The sequence below is a fragment of the Palaemon carinicauda genome, chromosome 2 (assembly GCF_036898095.1).
Source record: "Palaemon carinicauda isolate YSFRI2023 chromosome 2, ASM3689809v2, whole genome shotgun sequence".
NCBI lineage: Eukaryota > Metazoa > Arthropoda > Malacostraca > Decapoda > Palaemonidae > Palaemon > Palaemon carinicauda.
The window spans coordinates 185,116,882-185,140,593 of record NC_090726.1 but is presented as its reverse complement, the minus strand read 5'-3'; the positions used below and the strand labels follow the sequence as shown (position 1 = coordinate 185,140,593).

The following is a 23,712-nucleotide window of genomic DNA, read 5'->3' as shown; positions in this document are numbered from 1 at the left end:
CAACGAAGAAACAGACGCATTTATACATCTGTGTTTTTGAATTGACAGCAATTTTACCAAGTATAGATTATATGTTGAATTTGTTATTACCAATGTTCTAATTATTTTTTATTAGAACTTTCAAATAAATGAAATGAATGCCATTTATGAAATGTTTTTCTTTATGATGCCGCCTGAAACGGAAACCTTCCATTTGTTTACGCTCCATCTTCGATCATAATAAACAAACGAATGCATTAAACACACATGATCTAAGTCATAACTAATGATATTACAAACATTTAGTAAACATTATGTTATTACAAATATTTTACTTACCGTATCCATATAAATTCCTAAATTCGTAGCAAAGCTGGAAATTTTTTTTTCCTTATGCGTTTAATCCACAATAGCAAACTGCCGCTAATGACAGAGTGATAACTTACGATAATTCTAAACTGTTACGAAAGATAATTGTCCTTTCCATATCCAAAATACTTTTCCTAACTTCAGTTATAAGTCAACTTGTACCCACCTCAATTATGGATCCATATGCAAAAAAGGTAAAAGAAGAAAGTACTAGGCCTATTTTTAAAGTCACCGAACAATTAGGTTACCGCTATAACGTTCGATGAGAGAGAGAGAGAGAGAGAGAGAGAGAGAGAGAGAGAGAGAGAGAGAGAGAGAGATAGGGATGGTTTTTAAGTACTAAACAATAAATATGATAGGTTATAACACATTGGTGTTTATGTAATATTAACTGTATAGATGGTTTGAATAAGTTAAGAAATGGTGTAAACAATTCTTTGTTATTGTATTTGCGCGGAAGCTAGACATCAGCTGATGTGATCACAGCCAAAAGTAAAACAAAAATAAGTTAGCAATACTCGATTTTTAAAACACACCCGAAATTTAACAACATAACTACATGTTTTATTATAGCGCAATTGACATTTAAAGAGTAAAAATTTTCTGGAATAGAATGGTGTTTCCTAAAAAATAGTGGTTTGCGGACGAAATCGGTTACCGTATTTTAAGCTATGATTGAAATGGATGTATACACGGTATAATTTTTTCGTTTTGTATTTAATTGACACTTCAAGAAAACCGATTTTGGTTTCTTCATCTATTTGTAAGTATTGTATAACGAGAGAGAGAGAGAGAGAGAGAGAGAGAGAGAGAGAGAGAGAGAGAGAGAGAGAGAGAGAGAGAGAGAGAGAGAGAGAGAGAGAGATATTATGACGCAGAAGGTTACAGACCTAAACACAGGGGAGGATGAAGGTGGGGGGAGTGATGAGATAGGCTGGGTGGACTCGCAGGGGAGACGGTAGGAGACGGGGGAAGGGGGGATTTGGTTGCCAGTGGCTAAAAATAGATTCTGAAAGACGGTAAAGGGAAAAACGAATCCCATCGAATAAACAGAATAAGGAAAGGGAATAAGATCCAGAGGAATAATAGATATAATGGAATGAAAATGACTAGATGGTGTTAGTTGTGATAAGAATAATTTAGATATTTGAAATAAGAGTGTCTGAGGAGGTATAGAAGGAATTCGTGATAAATATAGAGGAATATCAAAGGATACAGTTAGTTTGCATTAACGGGTTTGTTATCGTTTATCGGCAGTGAATAGCCTAAACTTCGGTAACGAGTCGTCAATATTTTGTCATATTTTAAACAGTATACATTTGATTTGCAAACATTGGTTTTGTAGAGTAGACGGTAAAATAAAATCTAGCCGTCTACTCTACAAAACCAATGTTTGCAAATCAAATGTATACTGTTTAAAATATGACAAAATATTGACGACTCGTTACCGAAGTTTAGGCTATTCAATGCCGATAAACGAACCCAGTCTACTCGTGAAAACCTTGAACGCCCAGAGGGAAAAATAAGGCTTTTAAATATACTGTACTAAACAAAAATAATGCTTTAATATACCATCATTAACACTACCATTACAATTATCGTAAGGTTGGAGAAAGATCAAGATTGCCGAGAACGTAACCACATTTCTGTTTACATTTTGTCAGCTGGACTCGCACAGTTAACAGTTGATTTCATTGTTGATGTGGAATTTTATCCTTAAATAGGCTATTCATTATGAATTTATGTTAATGAAATGTAATGTTGATATTGTTTTGTAACATTTATTATAAATCACCGTATTTAGGGCTACCAATATACTTAAAAAGACAATAGATTTGATACATTTTGTAGTGCTTGACTCGCGAACTTTGAACAGCCTCGCAGATACAGAAAATTTATTTTTGAAAAATAGCGATCGCGGAAAAGGGGAATCGTGTAATTCGAACACGCTTAATTCGGGACCCTACTGTATATGTATTGCTGCTGGGTCCGGGACTGGAGAGCAATAGATTGGAAGCCTCTTGGTCAGCGAGGTTGCAAAGAGATCTATGGATGGTTTACCCCAAGTGGCCCAAAGTCTCTTGCACACATCCTTGTGGAGGGTCCATTCGGTTGGAATTACATGCCCTTTCCGACTGAGACAATCTGCTATGACGTTCAAGTCGCCTTGGATGAACCTCGTTACTAGGGAGATGTCTTGACCTTTTGACCAGATGAGCAGGTCCCTTGCGATCTCGTACAACGTCAGTGAGTGGGTACCTCCTTGTTTGGAGATGTACGCCAAGGCCGTGGTGTTGTCCGAGTTAACTTCCACCACTTTGCCTCGAAGGAGAGACTTGAAGCTTTTCAAGGCCAGATGTACTGCCAACAGCTCCTTGCAGTTGATATGCATGCTCCTCTGACTCGAGTTCCACAGTCCTGAGCATTCCCGACCGTCTAGTGTCGCGCCCCAGCCCACGTCCGATGCGTCCGAGAAGAGAACGTGGTTGGGAGTCTGAACAGCCAGGGGAAGACCCTCTCTTAGGTTGATATTGTCCTTCCACCAAGTCAGACAAGACTTTATCTTTTCGGAAACCGGGATCGAGACCGCTTCTAGCGTCTTGTCCTTTTTCCAGTGAAAAGCTAGATGGTATTGAAGAGGACGGAGGTGTAGTCTTCCTAGTGACACAAATTGTTCCACGGATGACAGTGTCCCTACCAGACTCATCCACAGCCTGACTGAGCAGCGTTCCTTCTTCAGCATCTTCTGGATGGATAGCAGGGCTTGATCTATTCTGGGGGCTGATCGTCTTGTTGTTCAGCAACGTCCTCATCAGAGGGTTCCTCATCCGAAAACTGATGAGGAAACGGCAACGGAGTGGGCAACGTCTGGCTCGCTGAGTCCGGTCGCACTGGTGGATGCGTGACGGAGCCGGACGCAACATCATGGAACTGCTGCACAGTCTGTGAACTGTCAACAACCATGGGTGCGCGAGGAAGCACAGCGTCAACCCGAGACTGTCTAGACCGTCTGGGTTGTGCAGTCAACACCCTACCGGGTTGCTGAGGTTGACGCACTGCGTCAAAACAAGTCACCTCTGCTGGTTGTTGAACGTCCTGAACGTCAACAACCACCTCCGAGCGTCGCTTAACGTCAACGTGCGGCTGGCAACCCACACTGGGTCGCATCGGTGGAGGAACCACCTCAACTGGCAGACGCGAGTAGGTTACCTCAGCGTCAACAGGGCGCACAACCGACCGGTTGGAAGGTTGTTGGCCAGAAGGTTCGGTAGCAACCTTCTCCGCATTAAAGTCCTCTATCAAGGACGCAAGCTTGGACTGCATGTCTTGCAGAAAAGCCCATTTAGGGTCTACGGGAGCAGGTGTGGCAACAGACGGGGTTAGCGACTGAGGCGGTACCGCTTACCATCCCTGAAAGCCTTGTTATGCATGACATAATTGTACAGCAAAACTTCAAAGGCTCTACAACAGCTGAGAAGTTGACCTGTAAACAACTTGGAGCGTCTCCTGGCCAGGCGCCAGGGAGAGTCTACGAGAATTGAGAAGTCTATCTGGGCAGAGGCATGAACTCCCAAGCCGAGAACTTCTCTCGTGTCATATCAGACTCTCGCTCTATAAACCAGTTTAAAAGAAGGGAAAGCAAAGGCTGTATCCCCCAAACTCCTCCTGGTGAAAAACCAGTCGCCTAGCCAACGTAAAGCTCTCTAGGAGAGCGAGAGAGCACTAGCTTAAAAACAACGGCTTCGAAGTAGCTAGGCCTAGTGTAAGCTCTGACGTTTAGGCGAACGAGGAGCAGCAGTTACAAAAAGATCCGGACAAAGATCCTTAAAAAAATCATCATGATTTAATTAAAGTCCATAGGAGGCTAAGCAGCTTTAGGCTCCTCTCCATCTGACAGAGTCCTCAAGGGAATATCAGTAGGAGGGGGAACAGCAACTTCCTCATCTACAGGAACCTTGTCCGATAAAAGCCGAGTCTCAAGCAAGGGAGAGACCTACCGTGGTGGCAATGCTTTACAAGCAGAGTCCATACTCACTGGTGCATTAGTAGCGGACCAGAACGCAACGTCATGTAACTGCTTGACAGTCTGTGAACTGTCAACAACTGAACTGTCAACCACAACAGGTGCGTGAGGACGCACAGCGTCCACTCGAGACTGCTTTGACTGCCTAGACTGAGCAGTCAAAACAACTCTAGAATGCGGAGGTTGACGCACAGCGTCAAAACAAGTCAACTCCGATTGTTAGTGAACGTCTTGAACGTCAACAGGAGCATCAGCAAGTGGCCTAACGTCCAAATGCGGCTGAAAAACCACACGAGACCGCATCGAGTGTGGTTCTAAACAACCTGACTGACGTGACTAAGCTACGCCAACGTCAACAGTAAGCACAAAGGAACGTTAGGTTGGCTGAAAGCCAGGATATCGATGAGATAAACGGCTAGACTCAACGGACTAATCGGCAGAATAGTCTTCCATAAGGGAGGCAAGCATATACTGCATGTCTTGCCATACAACCCATTAAGGATAAACGGAAATGGTTGTGGTAAGAGACGAGGGTAACGTCTGTGACCGCAACACTTTGCCAACAAAAAAAGACTCTCGGAGTCTGTGTTACGCTTTTGTTAGGCGGCGAGCAGTTATCCGATGACTGCATAGGGTCAGAGCTGTCCTAATGGTTGTAACCAGGACGCTGGACCTGTCCTGAAAGGACTGACTTTCGCTTAAGGGCTTCGAAACCTTGTGACAGGTTTCTTATGCGAAAAGCCTTCGGATGACGAGGAGAAACAGCGTCTCTCTCGTCTTATGGTAGGGGAGATCTTGGTAAGATACACCCGATACCATAGAGGGAAAACGTCTGTTCGTTGATCAAGGCCTCTCGAACCCATAAGTCGTTTGACATTACTTCTCCCCTGGGCTTGGGAGCATGCAAGAGGTCCCGGACTAGGTGAACGACAGGCACGAACAGACGAACCCTCGGACGCAACACTGTAACACTTTGCGCATATCACTTTATCACTTCGATTTTCTGTTTTGCACTTATTTCACTGAAATCGAAACTTTTACTGATTTCTACCTGAAACACGCAATTCTACCCTTCATTAAAAGGTAGTAATTGCGAAATCAGTCGTATAATGCAAGCTCATTAATACCAGCAAAAAACAGAAAACATATTTTAAGATAAAAAAAAAAATCAGTGGCTGGGAAAGAGACTAAACACTAGTTCATATAACTACGTTTTCAATCTCTCACCGCACATAGCCTGGGGACGAGAATAAAAAACTAAAAACGTTTTATCCTTCCTCCCCGTACAGCGACTAGGGACGAGAGTAACTCGAGAACAACGTTACCCGCTTGAACGGAACGTTTTCTCTCCTCTCTCTCCCTCCGTCTCTATCTCTCTCTCTCTTTCTCTCTTGATTTCGCACCTAAGAGAAGAGCCCAATTATATTTCGTCAAAAAAAAAACATGTTATTTGACTAAAGGAAAAAACTGAAAGGTTTTTCAAATAAAAAGTTCCTTTAAAATAGAATTTAAAACATTTAAGCTAAGAAAGAATGAACAAATCGTCAGAATCGATTTACTCTTACTGCAAAGTGAAACCGTGATACACTCTCTCTCTATCGTAACGATAGAGCGCATGTTGAACGTCCTGAACGTCAACAACTGCGTAGCATAAATAAACTAAACGTTAGTTCATCTTTGAAAACAGTACGAAGACTATCAAAGAAATTCTTTCATAAAATATTACATTTAAAAAGTTTTAAATCCTTAGCTCTTTAAAAGCTAATTACGATATAAAGGGCTCAACGTTGATTAACTTCGGTTTCCAAGTTAGGACCGCCTACTCTCAGGAAAGGTCTATATAAACAAAACATTAAAATTATTTTTATATGTTTATAATAAATGGAAAGTTAATCGAAGAGGCCTAATAAAGGCGGAGAGATATAAAATATATAGAGGAAAATCTATAACGTGATAAGATAATTACTAAAAGCCTAAACACACTTCCGTCTAAGGGAAGGGTCGGCCATTTAAAAGTGAAAGAAAGTCCATACTCTCTTTGTCACCATAATTAAATCTATCCAAAACGAGTTCAAGATTTAAGATGAAGATAAAACACCTGCATAGCGAAAGCTCAAAACTAGAATAAAGTACTTCACCAATTAGTTGTGAAAAAACTCCAGTTTAGCAACAGCGAGTAAGTACGTCTTGTCGATAGCTCGACAGAGAGAAAATTGAGTCTTTGTTTACATCGAGTACTGGGTATCTGGACGACAGATGGCGCTGTTGGGCACACCCGCAACCTGTGTAGCGATCGCTGGCGAGTTTTTACCGTAGAGTTGTCTGTCGGGCAACAGAGTTGCAGCTATATAATCACCGGCTAAGTTAAATATTGAAAAAAAATATTTAAGAACAATAAAAACATTAAAATAAATTTTTCATATATAAACTATAAAAACTTTAACAAAAGAGAAAGAGAAATAAGACAGAATAGTGCCCGAGTGTACCCTCAAGCAAGAGAACTTTAACCCAAGGCAGTGGAAGACCATGGTACAGAGGCATGGCACTACCCAAGTCTAAAGAACAATGGTTTGATTTTGGAGTGTCCTTCTCCTAAAATAGCTGCTTACCAAAACTAAAGTCTCTTCTACCCTTACCAAGAGAAAAGGGGCCACTGAACAACTACAGTGCAGTACTTAACACCTTAGGTGAAGAAGAAACCTGCGTCTAACAAAAATAACATGTTCAGTCTCCTTATCTTCTTGATGCCACTAATCAGCGAGGAGGAGAATGGGCATGTACATAAACATCAGTTGAGTATAGAAATTCTATCATAAAAATTCTGTTTATTTTTATGAATCTCCCCTGATAATTTATATTGCTGACTCCCGCAATTTACAGGTGGTGGATAGCCAATGAAGCCTAGGGTTTTGATTACTTTAAACATGATAAAAATTTTGAAAATTTAGAGAATACTTTAAAATCTATTCACTCATTTATTACTATTATTACTAGCTAAGCTATAACCCTAGTTGGAAAAGCAACATGCTATTAGCTCAAGGGCTCCAACAGGGGAAAATAGCCCTGTGACGAAAGGAAATAAGGAAATAAACTACATGAAAGGTAATAAATAAATATAAAATATCTTCAAATCGCCAACTAAATTACAATAAATATATCATATACAAACTATAAAGAGACACCTATGTGAGTCTGTTCAATAAAAATATTCCCTGCAAGTTTGAACATTTGAAGTTATATCGATTCAATTACTGTAACTAATTAGGAAGATCATTTCACAATCTGGTCACAGCTGAAATGAAACTTCTAGAATAGTGTACATTATTGAGCCTTGTGATGGAGAAGGCATGAATGTTAGAATTACAGCATACTTTGTACTATGCATATGACAGTACAGTCTGGGAAGATCTGAATACAAAGGATGGTCACAATTATGAAAAATCTTATGCTATACCAATAATTTTACAAAAAACATAATAAATTTGAAAAGGTTACTAAACCGCAACCCTAAAGTGTAATGCTATCAAACCAACCACTTAAATTCACCATTATATAAGATCTTACCCAACCAGCTACTAGAGATCGTAAAGTCCAACAAATGTGACACAAAACGCAGGAATCCGTAAAATAAGGACAAGTGAATACAAATTTGAGATACTATTAAGGTACTCTTATGACTTTCCAAACAGAAGATTTTATAAATCTTTTAAGATAAAATTACTACTTACATCAGGAAGCCAAATTTTCAAATATTTCATTGGATTTAGATCCAATTCTTTTTGAGTTTGGTGACAAAATAGTCAAATTGAATGACATTGCATTCTCAGAAGGAGGTTGTTTGTATATTACAAAACAAATTTGGCATATTACTGTACTTTTGATGTCTATGGAATGGACCAAATAATATTAAACAGCTTTTTCCAATCAATGAAAACTATCCCCTGAATAAACGACTATCTCTAATATGGGTAGATTATTGTCTTTTCTTTATCAAAGGAGATTAACCAGTCCAATGGGTCAAACTCGACTTTTACAGAACTGGCCAATATCAGTAGAATAGTCCAAATAAAACTGAACATCTCTAAGGCAGGAAATGAGAAAACAATTGTTGTAAACCTTTACCCTCAAATTCACTTAAGCTCTGATTCTGGCAAGAGATGAAATCTACTTACGATTACACAAGACTATTTTAAGAGAAATGCTTGTAGTTCACATATTTGTTTTCTGATGACAAGGCCAACAGAAATAAATTTGATTAATATTATCATTATTACTAGCTAATCTACAACCATAGTTGGAAAAACAGGATGCTATAAGTCCAAGGGCTTCAACAAGGAAAAATAGCCCAGTGAGGAAAGGAAACAAAAGAAATAAACTAAAAGAATAGTAAGTTAGCGCTGATAAATCTCGAAACATGAATAAGAGGCATATATATGAATAATGGAGTTGTGATGAAAATTTTGTATAATTACAGTACTGTACTTACCTAGTGCTGTGCCAATGGGAGCCAAATATAAAAGCAATAATATTGAGTAGCCATGGATTTCTTCTACTGGAACTGCAGCCGCTATAAGGTAACTCCATGAATTTGCCACCAAAATTTGCCCTGTAAATCTTGCTGCACTGAAAGGAGGCTGTCCAAAATAGTAGTAAATAAGTACTCTATAAAAAAATTAACAACAGAAAAATATAATCAATATCTCATACAAATCTAAAGACTTTGAATACTTTTATTCTAGTATTTCTCTATTCTACACAAGACCTAACAAGATCATAGGAGTTAAATCTTAAATCCAAAGCAACAGGCAAATAGTGGATGCTGTGACTGGAACATGAAACACTAGCTCAATATGGAGACCCCTTATATTAATTTAACTGCATTACTAAGATTGCCTAACTTGACATCCTTGGAAAACTAATACTTTAAGAGGTCAGTCAAATGCTGACAAGGACAAAGTGAAGGATGTCGCAAAATTTTATCAATTGACTTAGTAGAAGTTTTCAAAAACTTCAACACAAAATAAATTCTGTAATGTTTGACGAGCAAAGATAAAACTGATTATCTACTCAAAAACTTCCATTAAAAAAATATCACAAATCTTAAGTAATTTGTATTTTTCCTAACAGTGCTTACCTCGAACTACTTTCTTAGAAGTATCTGGGATCTCCTCCCTATCCGACCAAGAATTTTGCGCAGTCCCCCCTATCTCCGTTTTCCCTTGTCGGGTCCCTCCGTGTCGGAGGGATACGTGCCCTGAGGCGACCTGAGGTCAGCGCGTGGGTGCGCTACTGGGTCGCTGTAGTCAGTAAGCATATGGGTTTCTACCTCGAACCCTGTAAGGGTGGGCAATAACCCAAAAGTAGTTCGAGATAAGTACTGTTAGGAAAAAAACAAATTACTTAAAATTTGAGATTTGTTCCAACACGGAGTACTTACCTCGAACTACTTTCTTAGGAGAATTACACTTTAGGAGGCGGGGGTGGACTTACAGGCCGGAAGACCCACCACTACCATCCAAGGGCACGGGACCTAGATAGGCAGCTAGGTCCAGACGACATAAAGACCAGGGTAGGAGAGTCAGGGGAAGTACACAAAAGTCTACCTGTTTGTATAAATTTCCTTTATAAATAATCCAAGGATGGGCTTCCAAAACATCCATCTCTCACATGGGAGGCGGGAAGGAAAGGAAAACGGGGAGCAAGGAAAGGGAAGTAAGGGGGGACCCTGTGTCGCTCGCAATTACTTCTCTCGGGCTACCCGGGGCCGTAGCTCTAAACTTGTTGAAGGGCGGAACTCACTGGGCAAATGGACAAGGAGTCCAGGGACTTCCTCGTGCAGCCTTCCCGGTAGTAGGCCATAAAGGTGGACTGCCTGGACCATGAGCTTGCTCGCATGATTTGGCCCACTGCCATGTTGCTGTCAAAGGCCAAAGAAGTGCTAAGACCTCCAATATCATGGGGTTGCGGGGTACCAGGGACTGCAGACCCCTCACTAGCGTAAGCTCTCTTGATGACTTGCTGAAGCCAGAAGGAGATCGTGTTCTCCAACACGGCCTTCTTTACTGGGCTTGAGGAGACAAACAGACTTTTGATGCCCGGCCGGAGTCTGGCTGTCCTACTGAGGTATTTTCCTGATCGTTTTAACTGGGCACGGGCAGGTCCTCCGGGTTGTCCGAGTGAGGGATGGCCAGGATCGATAACCCCTCGAACCTTGGGTCTGCAATGGCTGGGTTCTGCGTTTCAGCCACAAACTCAGGCAGAAACTTAAAGGACAGGTCCTTCCACACTTTCGATTGCGAGACCTCGAATGACAAACCGTGGAGCTCACTCACGCACTTGGCTGAGGCCAGAGCCAGCAAGAACACCGTCTTGAGGGTGAGGTCTTTATCTAGGATACCCTTGAGGGACTTGAAGGAAGGCCTTGTCAAAACTTGAGAACCTTGGCTACGTCCCACTGCGAGACCCGAGCGGCGTGGGGGGAACAAGACTGCACGAAACTTCTGATGAGCATGGTAATCTGGCAAGAAGCCCCCAGGTCGATGCCTTTCAGCTGAAAGACCTGCCCCAGGGCCGTTCGGACCCCATTGATGGCTGGGATGGAGACCCACAGGGCGTCCCTCAGGTGGACCAGGAAGCCTGCACTCTTGTGGACTGATGCATCCAGAGGCCTCAGGTTCTGCGTGGCACACAACTTCACAAGCGTGGTCCACTTGGCCTGGTACACCTCGATCGAGGACTTTCGCAGATACCCCGACATCCTCGAAGCCGTCTTCCCCGAGTAGCCTTCTTTTCTCAACAAACACTCGATAACCTGCACGCGTGTATCTGGAGGCACTGAGGGTTTTCGTGAAACCTTCGAAAGTAAGGCTGGTACAGCAGGTCTTCCCTTACTGGTAGGGGCCACGGAGGAAGGGTGGCCAGGTCCTGTAGATCCGCGAACCACTCCCTCTTCGGCCACCAGGCGCTACCAAAGTCATCTCTGTTGCCCTTGGTTGCCTGAGCCTGTGAGCACCTGCCTGAGAATCCCGAAGGAGGGAAAGGCATACACGTCGAGTCCGTCCCATGGGTACTGGAAGTCGTCCTCGAACGCTACTGCCGGGCCTGGTACCGGAGAACAGAACACAGGGAGCTTCGTGTTGAACCTTGTGGCGAACAGGTCTATCACCGGTGAACCTCACAACTGTAGGACCTTCTGGGCCCTCTGTGGGTGTAGGGAACACTCCGACCCCACTACTTGCTCTGCTCTACTAAGGCCGCCGGCTAGGATGTTTCTCTTCCCTGGAATGTACCTGGCTGTGAGAATGGTGTGATTCCTCTCGGCCCACTCCAGGACTCGAGCCGTGAGATCGCACAGCTCCCTTGATCTCAATCCTCCTTGCTTCTTTATGTAAGCCACCACGGTGGCGTTGTCACACATGATGGCTATTGCGTTTTTCCCCAGCCGATGGGCAACTATTGTTAGGGCTTTTCGAACCGCTATCAGCTCGAGCAGGTTTATGTGGAGGATCTTCTCCGGGGACCACTTTCCCTCTGCTGTCTCTTCGAGCAGATGGGCTCCCCACTCTTCCTTTGACACGTCCGTGAAGAGCACATCTCCGGAGGAGTGGAAGTGAACGGCACACCCCGGAGGGTGTTTGCCCTGTCGGCCCACCAGAGGAGCATGTTTCTGGTGGCTGGGGACATCATGACTAAGAGCTGAGGCGGGTCTCACGGTGGCCAGAGGTCCTTCAGATTCCCCTGGACTGGCCTCAGCTTGAGCCTCCCCTGAGGAACTAGTTCTCCAACGAGACCAGGTGGCCCACGAGTCGCTGCCAATCCCCGGCCCTCACTGGCGCATTTGCTAGGAATGGTCGAACTATGTGGTCTAGATTGTCCAGTCTCCCTTGAGAGGGGAATGCACTTGCTACTGGGAGTCCAGGACCATCCTCAGGTATGTCATCCTCGTGGTTGGGATCAACTGGGACTTAACTCCAGATTGATGGCAACCCCCAGTTCCCTGCAGCACTGTAACAGCTTTGCCCCCCTGTTCCTTTAAGGCTGCCTCTGCGGCTGAAAGCAGCAACCAGTCGTCGAGGTACCTAACCAGCCTGATGCCCTGCTTGTGTGCCTAGGCTGATACTACGGTGAATACCCTCGTGAACACCTGAGTTGCCGTCAACAGGCCGAAGCAGAGGGTCCTGAACTGCAGAGACTGGGCTCCCCACTTCACCCTGAGGAACTTCCTGCTGGAGGAGTATACAGGGATCTGAAAGTAGACGTCCTTGAGGTCCAGGGACATCATGAACTCCCCTTCCTTCAAGGCTCCCAGTACCGACTCCGGCGTGACCATCTTGAAGGACGTCTTTCTGATGAACTTGTTCAGAGCCGAGAGGGCGATGACTGGTCTCCAACCCCCCGTAGCTTTCTCCACCAGGAAGAGCCTGCCGTAAAACCCAGGAGACGATTCCTGGACGGGTTGCAGAACTCCTTTGATCAACATGGCCGACAACTCCTGCAAGGCTGCTCTCTTCATGTGATCCTTGGGGGCCATCCACTCCGCCTGATGCTCGGGAATCAGAGGAGGAGGTTCTGTCAGGAAGGGAATCCTGTATCCCTCCCTGAGGACTGACATGGACCATGGGTCTGCCCCATTGTCCCGCCATGCCTGCCAATGTTATTTGAGGCATCCCCCCACCTGTGGCGTGGGAAGGTGTAGGGGGGCCTCCCTTCCTATCTCCTTCCGGGGAGATGGCTTGAGCGGCCTCGTCTCGAGTCCGAGTACTTTACCTAAAGGAGGCCTGGGCTGGGGCACCACCTCTGTAGGAGGGCCACGAGGACTGATGCCAAGAAGGGGAGGAGGCCTCCTGTCTAGCTGGTGGCGTAGACGGGTAGGCCCCGTCCACAGACGGTCTCCTATGTGGAGGGCGTCTTTTTGCTGGCTGCTTAGGCTCAGCCGAGTCCTACAGTTTTCCCACTCTCTCCATGGTCTCTGCTACCATCTGTAGGGGGAACAGGGTCTCACCCCACACCGGAGAATTCCGAAGTAACTCGGCCTCCCATTCGGGGAGTCTACAAAGGAGCCCGTTTAGAACTGTCTCTCTCCTTCTCAAGATCCAGTTTGCTGTTTGCGCCAAGGACTGGAATGTCAAGAATTTCATCGCCTTGCCCCCAGAACGTGTGAGCTCATGCATTAGGGCTTGATTCTCAGGCACGAGAGATCGTGGGAGAGGTGGGAGCCTGCTAAAGTGCATGCCCACAGGTCCAACCAGGACGCTACATTGATGATGTCCTGAGACGTGTCTCCCATCATAGTGGCCTCCACCTGTGAGAATACCACGGGGGCAGTAAGGCTCCTGTCATCCGTGCTGCCCTGGCTCAGAGCCGCAACGGCTTCTTCCATTGCTCGAGGTCCTGCAGGCAGCCCGTTCGGCACATAAAATGTCTTCTGGGTCCTAAGCCCGGGCAGGAACTTGAAGGACCCTTGGGCCCTGAGGCAGTTCTTGTGTCCCGCGACAAAACGGTTGACGTGGTCCATGCCCAGGGACACGTCTGGGGCCTCTGGTAGGGTCAACGATGGTTTCGGCTGTATAGGGTTGTCCACCATCCTACCCAAACCCGAAAGCTAGGCCTGCTCTGAGAAAGGTTTGGAGTCATCTAGTCTGTGGTGATGCCGTATAAGGGATAAAACTTTTCTGTATGAGGATGCTACAACATCCACTAAGCCCACTACCACTTGATCCGCCGTGTCGGCTGATTCTTCGATCACGGATGGATCCGGGGGGGGGGGGGGTAAGCCGTATCCCTGGCATCCGGCCGATGGAGCGGCTATCTCCATTACGGATGCTACAACATCCACTAAGCCCACTACCACTTGATCCGTGGTGTCGGCTGATTCTTCGATCACGGATGGATCCGGGGGGGCAGCCGTATCCCTGGCATCCGGCCGATGGAGCGGCTATCTCCATTACGGATGGAGCTCTCGAGGAGGAGGTAGCCGTCATGGGTCTACCCCCTCCTGGAGGAATCTGTGGCGAGTGACTGCCATGCTGTGCCAGCGGCTGCATCCGATGCATGGATGGAGCCGGTGATATATATTATATATATATATATATCCACTAAGCCCACTACCACTTGATCCGCCGTGTCGGCTGATTCTTCGATCACGGATGGATCCGTGGGGCGGTCATATCCCTGGCATCCGGCCGACTCAATGGAGCGGCTATCTCCATCACGGATGGAGCCGTCGAGGAGAAGGTAGCCGTCATGGGTCTACCGTTATATATATTGCTCGACTTACGACCTATGCGACATACGACTATTCAACTTTACGACCATTTATTCAGGGTGACGACGTCAAGTTTATCGGAAATAGGACGAATATTTCCTTGAAAATAATCTATTTTCTTGTATACATATAAACTGATTTATCTTGGTAAATTATTATTTTCTTTTATTGTTAATATCCAGTATTTATTTTCAGTTAAAAATACATTAAGAAAAGTTTTAATATCTGTCGAGTTCATATTATGTCTGGTGACATCACATCACCGGCGGAAAGCAGCCGGGCAATACAGTGATTTCCTTCCAATAGGCTAACGATTAATATTAGTATTTCCATTATCGAAATATTAAGTAACGATACAGAGTATTTTGAGGGTCTGTATCGGTTGTCATGAGTACTACGTAGCGTAAATTTGACTGTATGCTACTTCTTTAATCTCTGATAATGGATCGATGTTTATCTAAAGAAAATATACTAATACAGTAGGGCAAATATTTTCTTGAAAATAATATATTTCATTTTACATTATAAAAATAAAATACTTTTGTTTGTTAAGTTAGTATTTTCTTTTCATTTCTTGCGAGAAACAAAGAAAATGAATTTACATATTTTGCAAGTCATTCTTCGTAGAGTTTACTGTACGTCACGTGTCTTGTGACGTCATGTATCTGGCGGAAGCGCGCTGACAATCCGAATGATTTCCTTTCATTGTTACCGAGTAATCTTATTACAGCATTCCCATCATCGAAACACCCAGTAATGATATCAAGTGTTTTAGTGGTCTGTATCATTAGTTATAAGATTAGTACAACTTACCGTAAATTTAAGAAAAAAAGTCTGATGACGTTATATTTCTGGCGGAAGGCAAGAGGCAAATCAAGTGATTTCCTTCCGATGCGTTACTATTCCCATAATCGAAACATCGAATAATGATATATAGAATTTTTTTAATACATACATACATATACCAAAGGCACTTCCCCCAATTTTGGGGGGTAGCCAACAACAACAAGAAACAAAACAAAAAGGGGACCTCTACTCTCTACGTTCCTTCAGCCTAACCAGGGACTCAGCCGAGTTCAGCTGGTACTGCTAGGGTGCCACAGCCCAACCTCCCACATTTCCACCACAGATGAAGCTTCATACTGCTGAGTCCCCTACTGCTGCTACCTCCGCGGTCATCTAAGGCACCGGAGGAAGCAGCAGGGCCTACCGGAACTGCGTCACAATCGCTCGCCATTCATTCCTATTTCTAGCACGCTCTCTTGCCTCTCTCACATCTATCCTCCTATCACCCAGAGCTTTCTTCACACCATCCATCCACCCAAACCTTGGCCTTCCTCTTGTACTTCTCCCATCAACTCTTGCATTCATCACCTTCTTTAGCAGACAGCCATTTTCCATTCTCTCAACATGGCCAAACCACCTCAACACATTCATATCCACTCTAGCCGCTAACTCATTTCTTACACCCGTTCTCACCCTCACCACTTCGTTCCTAACCCTATCTACTCGAGATACACCAGCCATACTCCTCAGACACTTCATCTCAAACACATTCAATTTCTGTCTCTCCATCACTTTCATTCCCCACAACTCCGATCCATACATCACAGTTGGTACAATCACTTTCTCATATAGAACTCTCTTTACATTCATGCCCAATCCTCTATTTTTTACTACTCCCTTAACTGCCCCCAACACTTTGCAACCTTCATTCACTCTCTGACGTACATCTGCTTCCACTCCACCATTTGCTGCAACAACAGACCCTAAGTACTTAAACTGATCCACCTCCTCAAGTAACTCTCCATTCAACATGACATTCAACCTTGCACCACCTTCCCTTCTCGTACATCTCATAACCTTACTCTTACCCACATTAACTCTCAACTTCCTTCTCTCACACACCCTTCCAAATTCTGTCACTAGTCGGTCAAGCTTCTCTTCTGTGTCTGCTACCAGTACAGTATCATCCGCAAACAACAACTGATTTACCTCCCATTCATGATCATTCTCGCCTACCAGTTTTAATCCTCGTCCAAGCACTCTAGCATTCACCTCTCTCACCACTCCATCAACATACAAGTTAAACAACCACGGCGACATCACACATCCCTGTCTCAGCCCCACTCTCACCGGAAACCAATCGCTCACCTCATTTCCTATTCTAACACATGCTTTACTACCTTTGTAGAAACTTTTCACTGCTTGCAACAACCTTCCACCAACTCCATATAACCTCATCACATTCCACATTGCTTCCCTATCAACTCTATCATATGCTTTCTCCAGATCCATAAACGCAACATACACCTCCTTACCTTTTGCTAAATATTTCTCGCATATCTGCCTAACTGTAAAAATCTGATTCATACAACCCCTACCTCTTCTAAAACCACCCTGTACTTCCAAGATTGCATTCTCTGTTTTATCCTTAATCCTATTAATCAGTATTCTACCATACACTTTTCCAACTACACTCAACAAACTAATACCTCTTGAATTACAACACTCATGCACATCTCCCTTACCCTTATATAGTGGTACAATACATGCACAGACCCAATCTACTGGTACCATTGACAACACAAAACACACATTAAACAATCTCACCAACCATTCAAGTACAGTCACACCCCCTTCCTTCAACATCTCAGCTTTCACACCATCCATACCCGATGCTTTTCCTACTCTCGTTTCATCTAGTGCTCTCCTCACTTCCTCTATTGTAATCTCTCTCTCATTCTCATCTCCCATCACTGGCACCTCAACACCTGGAACAGCAATTATATCTGCCTCCCTATCATCCTCAACATTCAGCAAACTTTCAAAATATTCCGCCCACCTTTTCCTTGCCTCCTCTCCTTTTAACAACCTTCCATTTCCATCTTTCACTGTCTCTTCAATTCTTGCACCGGCCTTCCTTACTCTCTTCACTTCTTTCCAAAACTTCTTCTTATTCTCTTCATATGACTGACCCAGTCCCTGACCCCACCTCAGGTCAGCTGCCCTCTTTGCCTCACGTACCTTGCGCTTTACTTCCACCTTTTGCTCTCTATATTTTTCATACTTCTCTATACTATTACTCTGCAGCCATTCTTCAAAAGCCCTCTTTTTCTCTTCCACTTTTACCTTCACTCCTTCATTCCACCATTCACTGCCCTTCCTCATGCTGCCTCCAACAGCCTTCTTGCCACATACATCACTTGCAATCCCAACAAAATTTTCTTTTGCTAACTTCCACTCCTCCTCTAAATTACCAGTTTCTCTTACTCTCACCTCGTCATATGCCATTTTCAACCTTTCCTGATATTTACTTTTTAACCCCGGTTTTATTAGCTCTTCAACCCTCACTAGCTCCCTTTTACATCCACCTACTCTATTCCCCCACTCTTTTGCTACAACTAATTTTCCTTCCACCAAAAAATGATCAGACATACCGTTAGCCATACCCCTAAACACGTGCACGTCTTTCAATCTTCCAAACATTCTTTTAGTTATCAACACATAATCCATTTTAATAATTTTCAAAAAAAATATGAAGATACAACTGAATTAAAAACAAAATACAGAGAGAGAGAGAGAGAGAGAGAGAGAGAGAGAGAGAGAGAGAGAGAGAGAGAGAGAGAGAGAGAGAGAGAGAGAGAGAGAGAGAGAGAGAGAGAGAGAGCGTATACCTTTTATAACTAATAATGAGGTCTATAAACGAACTGTATGGAAAATGTGATACCCTATATCATATTGGCGCTGGTGTAATATGCATTATGAAGAAATTTCAAATGCCAAGAAAATTATATAAATCAGTGTTATTCGCGCTATATATATGTGCTCATAATAGTAATATGGCAGCGTGACCTTGAGATCAGCTGATGCCAACCGAAAGTAAATCAAAAGTTTTTGTTAATTATTGATATGCTCAAGAAATTGAAAAATAAAATATAAACGTGCTTTAATAAACCACAATTAAACACAGTAATGTCTAATGAAATATAAAGGCTTAATATTGAACTAGAATACTGTATGAAGCTTTAAAAATGAACTACCCGTATGCGAATGCGAGAGCGAGCACACACACACACAGAAAGAGCTACAACGATTTTGCATTATACCTAATGATTAGACGAACTGTATGGAAACTGATTTCCTGTAACATATTGGCGTTGATGTAATATTCATCATGAAGATATTTCTAATAAGTTAAGAAATGATAAAAAAATAAGCCATACGTATGTACGCCATATTTTGATACGGTAGGTAGCGGCACTTTCAGATCAGCTGATCATAACCGAAGGTAAAATAAATTCTCAGTACTCAATTGTAAAATGCTTCCAAAATTGATAAATAGAATACAAAAATGCATTTATAGAGTATAAAATATCCTATGAAACAAGAAAATGAAATAATGATAGACAGTAACTCGACTTACGACTCATCTCTCGGTCCCTATCTCGGTCGTAAGTCGGCGACTACCTGTATATCCACTAAGCCCACTACCACTTGATCCGCCGTGTCGGCTGATTCTTCGATCACGGATGGATCCGTAAGGGCGGTCATATCCCTTCACGGATGGGGCCCTCGAGGAGGAGGTAGCAGTCATGGGTCTACCGCCTCCTGGAGGAATCCGTGACGACCGACTGCCATGTTGTGCCAGCGGCTGCATCCAATGCATGGATGGAGCCGGTGAGATGTTGGGCATGGGAACAATGCTGCTGGGCTGAGCCAGCGGCTGCCTCTGCTGACCGGATGGAGCCGGTGACTTGTTGGGCAAGGGCAAAGAAAGCTAGTGTGTGCCAACGGCTGCATCCGAAGCGTGGACGGAGCCGAAGAGACACTGGGAAAAGGCACGTTAGCGGCTCCAGCAGCTGCCAAGGCAGGCACTGGAACGGCAAGAGCCATATTCGACCCCCAAGGGGAAAAAACTAACTTACCCAATTTTGCCCTCTTCTTTTTGGAATTCTTCTTCTTCTTGCTCTTTTCCTTAGCAACTTTGGCCTTCTTCCTAGATGGACCTGAGTTCGTGCTCGACTTCTTCCTCTTCGATTCCTTTTCTTTTTCTTCATCTCCTGGTCGCTGGAGTCTTCCGACGACGAAGAGCTGGAGGACAAAGAAGAAGAGGAGCTATCCGAGGACCCTGAATCCTCTGCCACCAACATGGGGGCTTGCAATTGTGCTACCGGGATGACGGGTTGCATAACATCAGGAGGTGGCGAAACAGAAGGCGCCGGAGGCGTAGAAGTTGCTGCACCTGAAAAACCTGCCAAGGTGGTGGGGAAGGAGCTGGTGTCCCTAAGCTCCCCCACACCGGATCCTCACTCGAGACGGGTCCTGCGGGCACCAGAACCTCGCCTACCGAACGCACTCCCGGAACAATAGCGTTCTCCTCACTCGTCTGCGTAGGCACAATGCATTTGGATTTTCACTATCAGACTCATGGGAAAAAGCAATGGCCTGTTTCCCCGCAACGGACTTACCTCGTCCCCTGCTCTGGGCAGGGGAAGGGGAAGGGGAACCGCTCTCAGAAGGAGCTGAAGGAGACGTTATCGGAGAACGGGAAAACACAAAGGGAACACATGGTGGGTTGGACAGGATGTGAGAGAGTGTGGCGAGATTTGATCTACGCCGCGACCAGATGCTTACTGACGACAGCGACCCAGTAGCGTACCCACACGCTGACCTCGGGTCGCCTCAGAGCACGTATACCTCCGACACAGAGGGACCTGACAAGGGAAAACAGAGATGAGGGGACTGCGCAAAATTCTTGGTTGGATAGGGACGAGATCCCAGATACTCCTAAGAAAGTAGTTCGAGGTAAGTACTCCGTGTTGGAACAAATGCAATTTAACAAAGACAACAGGTGGCCATATGTCAATTAAATATGATAAATTCTTAAAGCAAATTGAAATTAAAATCTTCAAAAGTAGTTTATTATGATTACAAACATTTCAAATTGTAACCTACTTTATTTAATGAGATGCATAATTTACAGCTTTGGTCTAAGGTCTAAAAGTCTCAATAAATTCTAAAACATTACAAGTTTTAAAAACATGTTGCAAACTTATTTCAAGGGTGACCCCATGAATTATGTTATTTTTATTAGTAAAATAAATTTTTGAATATACTTACCCGATAATCATGTAGCTGTCAACTCCGTTGCCCGACAGAATTCTATGGAGGGATACGCCAGCTATCACAATACTAGAAGGGGGTGTATTTACCAGCGCCACCTGTGGCCAGGTACTCAAGTACTTCTTGTTGACACCTCCTCAATTATTCCTCGGTCCACTGGTTCTCTATGGGGAGGAAGGGAGGGTCGATTAAATCATGATTATCGGGTAAGTATATTCAAAAATTTATTTTACTAATAAAAATAACATTTTTCAATATTAAACTTACCCGATAATCATGTAGCTGATTCACACCCAGGGGGGTGGGTGAAAAACCAGTGTACAAGACTAAAGGATAGCTAAGTATCCCGTATTTCATATAATCAGTTATCCACAATAACAATGAAATAATAAGTACCTGGTAAGGAAGTCGACTTGAACCGTTACTCTGCCTTTAATAAGATCGTCTTCCTTACTGAGCGCAGCGTTCCTCTTGGGAGGCTGAATCAACTCAAAGGTGCTAAAGTATACAGGGCTGCAACCCATACTAAAGGACCTCATCACAACCTTTAACCTCGGCGCTTCTCAAGAAAGAATTGACCACCCGCCAAATCAACAAGGATGTGGAAGGCTTCTTAGCCGACCGTACAACCCATAAAAAGTATTCAAGAGAAAGGTTAAAAAGTTATGGGATTATGGGAATGTAGTGGCTGAGCCCTCGCCTACTACTGCATTCGTTGCTACGAATGGTCCCAGGGTGTAGCAGTACTCGTAAAGAGACTGGACATCTTTGAGATAGAATGATGCGAACACTGACTTGCTTCTCCAATAGGTTGCATCCATAACACTCTGCAGAGAACGGTTCTGTTTGAAGGCCACTGAAGTAGCCACAGCTCTCACTTCATGTGTCCTTACCTTCAGCAAAGCAAGGTCTTCTTCCTTCAGATGAGAATTTGCTTCTCTAATCAGAAGCCTGATGTAGTAAGAAACTGCGTTCTTAGACATTGGTAGAGAAGGCTTCTTGATAGCACACCATAAGGCTTCTGATTGTCCTCGTAATGGTTTTGACCTTCTTAGATAGTACTTAAGAGCTCTAACTGGGCAAAGTACTCTCTCCAGTTCGTTCCCCACCATGTTGGACAGGCTTGGGATCTCGAACGACTTAGGCCAAGGACGGGAAGGAAGCTCGTTTTTAGTCAAAAAACCGAGCTGCAAGGAACATGTAGCCGTTTCAGATGTGAAACCTATGTTCCTGCTGAAGGCGTGGATCTCACTTACTCTTTTAGCTGTTGCTAAGCACACGAGGAAAAGAGTTTTTAATGTGAGGTCCTTAAAAGAGGCTGATTGGAGCGGTTCAAATCTTGATGACATTAGGAACCTTAGGACCACGTCTAGATTCCAGCCTGGAGTGGACAACCGACGTTCCTTTGAGGTCTCAAAAGACCTAAGGAGGTCCTGTAGATCTTTGTTGGAGGAAAGATCCAAGCCTCTGTGGCGGAAAACCGCTGCCAACATACTTCTGTAACCCTTGATCGTAGGAGCTGATAGGGATCTTACGTTCCTTAGATGTAACAGGAAGTCAGCAATCTGGGTTACAGTGGTACTGGTTGAGGAAACTGCATTGGCCTTGCACCAGCTTCGGAAGACTTCCCATTTAGACTGATAGACTCTGAGAGTGGATGTCGTCCTTGCTCTGGCAATCGCTCTGGCTGCCTCCTTCGAAAAGCCTCTAGCTCTTGAGAGTCTTTCGATAGTCTGAAGGCAGTCAGACGAAGAGCGTGGAGGTTTGGGTGTACCTTCTTTACGTGAGGTTGACGCAGAAGGTCCACTCTTAGAGGAAGAGTCCTGGGAACGTCGACCAGCCATTGCAGTACCTCGGTGAACCATTCTCTCGCGGGCCAGAGGGGAGCAACCAACGTCAGCCGTGTCCCTTTGTGAGAGGCGAACTTCTGAAGTACCCTGTTGACAATCTTGAACGGCGGGAATGCATACAGGTCGAGATGGGACCAATCCAGCAGAAAGGCATCCACGTGAACTGCTGCTGGGTCTGGAATCGGAGAACAATACAAGAGGAGCCTCTTGGTCATCGAGGTAGCGAATAGATCTATGGTTGGCTGACCCCACAGGGCCCAAAGTCTGCTGCAAACATTCTTGTGAAGGGTCCACTCTGTGGGGATGACCTGACCCTTCCGGCTGAGGTGATCTGCCATGACATTCATATCGCCCTGAATGAGCCTCGTTACCAGCGTGAGCTTTCGATCTTTTGACCAAATGAGGAGGTCCCTTGCGATCTCGAACAACTTCCTCGAATGAGTCCCTCCCTGCTTGGAGATGTAAGCCAAGGCTGTGGTGTTGTCGGAGTTCACCTCCACCACCTTGTTTAGCTGGAGGGACTTGAAGTTTATCAAGGCCAGATGAACTGCCAACAACTCCTTGCAATTGATGTGAAGTGTCCTTTGCTCCTGATTCCATGTTCCCGAGCATTCCTGTCCGTCCAGTGTCGCACCCCAGCCCGTGTCCGATGCGTCCGAGAAGAGACGGTGGTCGGGGGTCTGAACAGCCAATGATAGACCTTCCTTGAGAAGAATGCTGTTCTTCCACCACGTTAGAGTAGACCTCATCTCTTCGGAAACAGGAACTGAGACCGTCTCTAGCGTCATGTCCTTTATCCAGTGAGCAGCTAGATGATACTGAAGGGGGCGGAGGTGGAGTCTCCCTAACTCGATGAACAGGGCCAGCGATGAAAGTGTCCCTGTTAGACTCATCCACTGCCTGACTAAGCATCGGTTCCTTCTCAGCATGCTCTGGATGCATTCTAGGGCTTGGAAGATCCTTGGGGCCGACGGACAAGTCCGAAAAGCTCGACTCTGAAGATCCATACCCAAGGAGACAATGGTCTGGGATGGAACGAGCTGAGACTCCTCAAAATTGACCAGGAGGCCCAGTTCCTTGGTCAGATCCATAGTCCATTT

At 44.6% G+C, this 23,712-nt stretch overlaps 1 protein-coding gene across 3 annotated transcripts in view; it reads right to left on the bottom strand.

Moving 5' to 3' along the window:
- wus (TM2 and DnaJ domain-containing protein wurst) overlaps nt 1–23,712 on the bottom strand; it is a 138,059-nt gene that overhangs the window by 47,369 nt on the left and 66,978 nt on the right. For all 3 annotated transcript variants that reach the window (XM_068359816.1, XM_068359823.1, XM_068359811.1), the window contains exon 4: nt 8,859–9,006. In XM_068359816.1, coding sequence (XP_068215917.1) covers nt 8,859–9,006 — 148 coding nt within the window. The remainder of the gene's footprint in view (nt 1–8,858; nt 9,007–23,712) is intronic.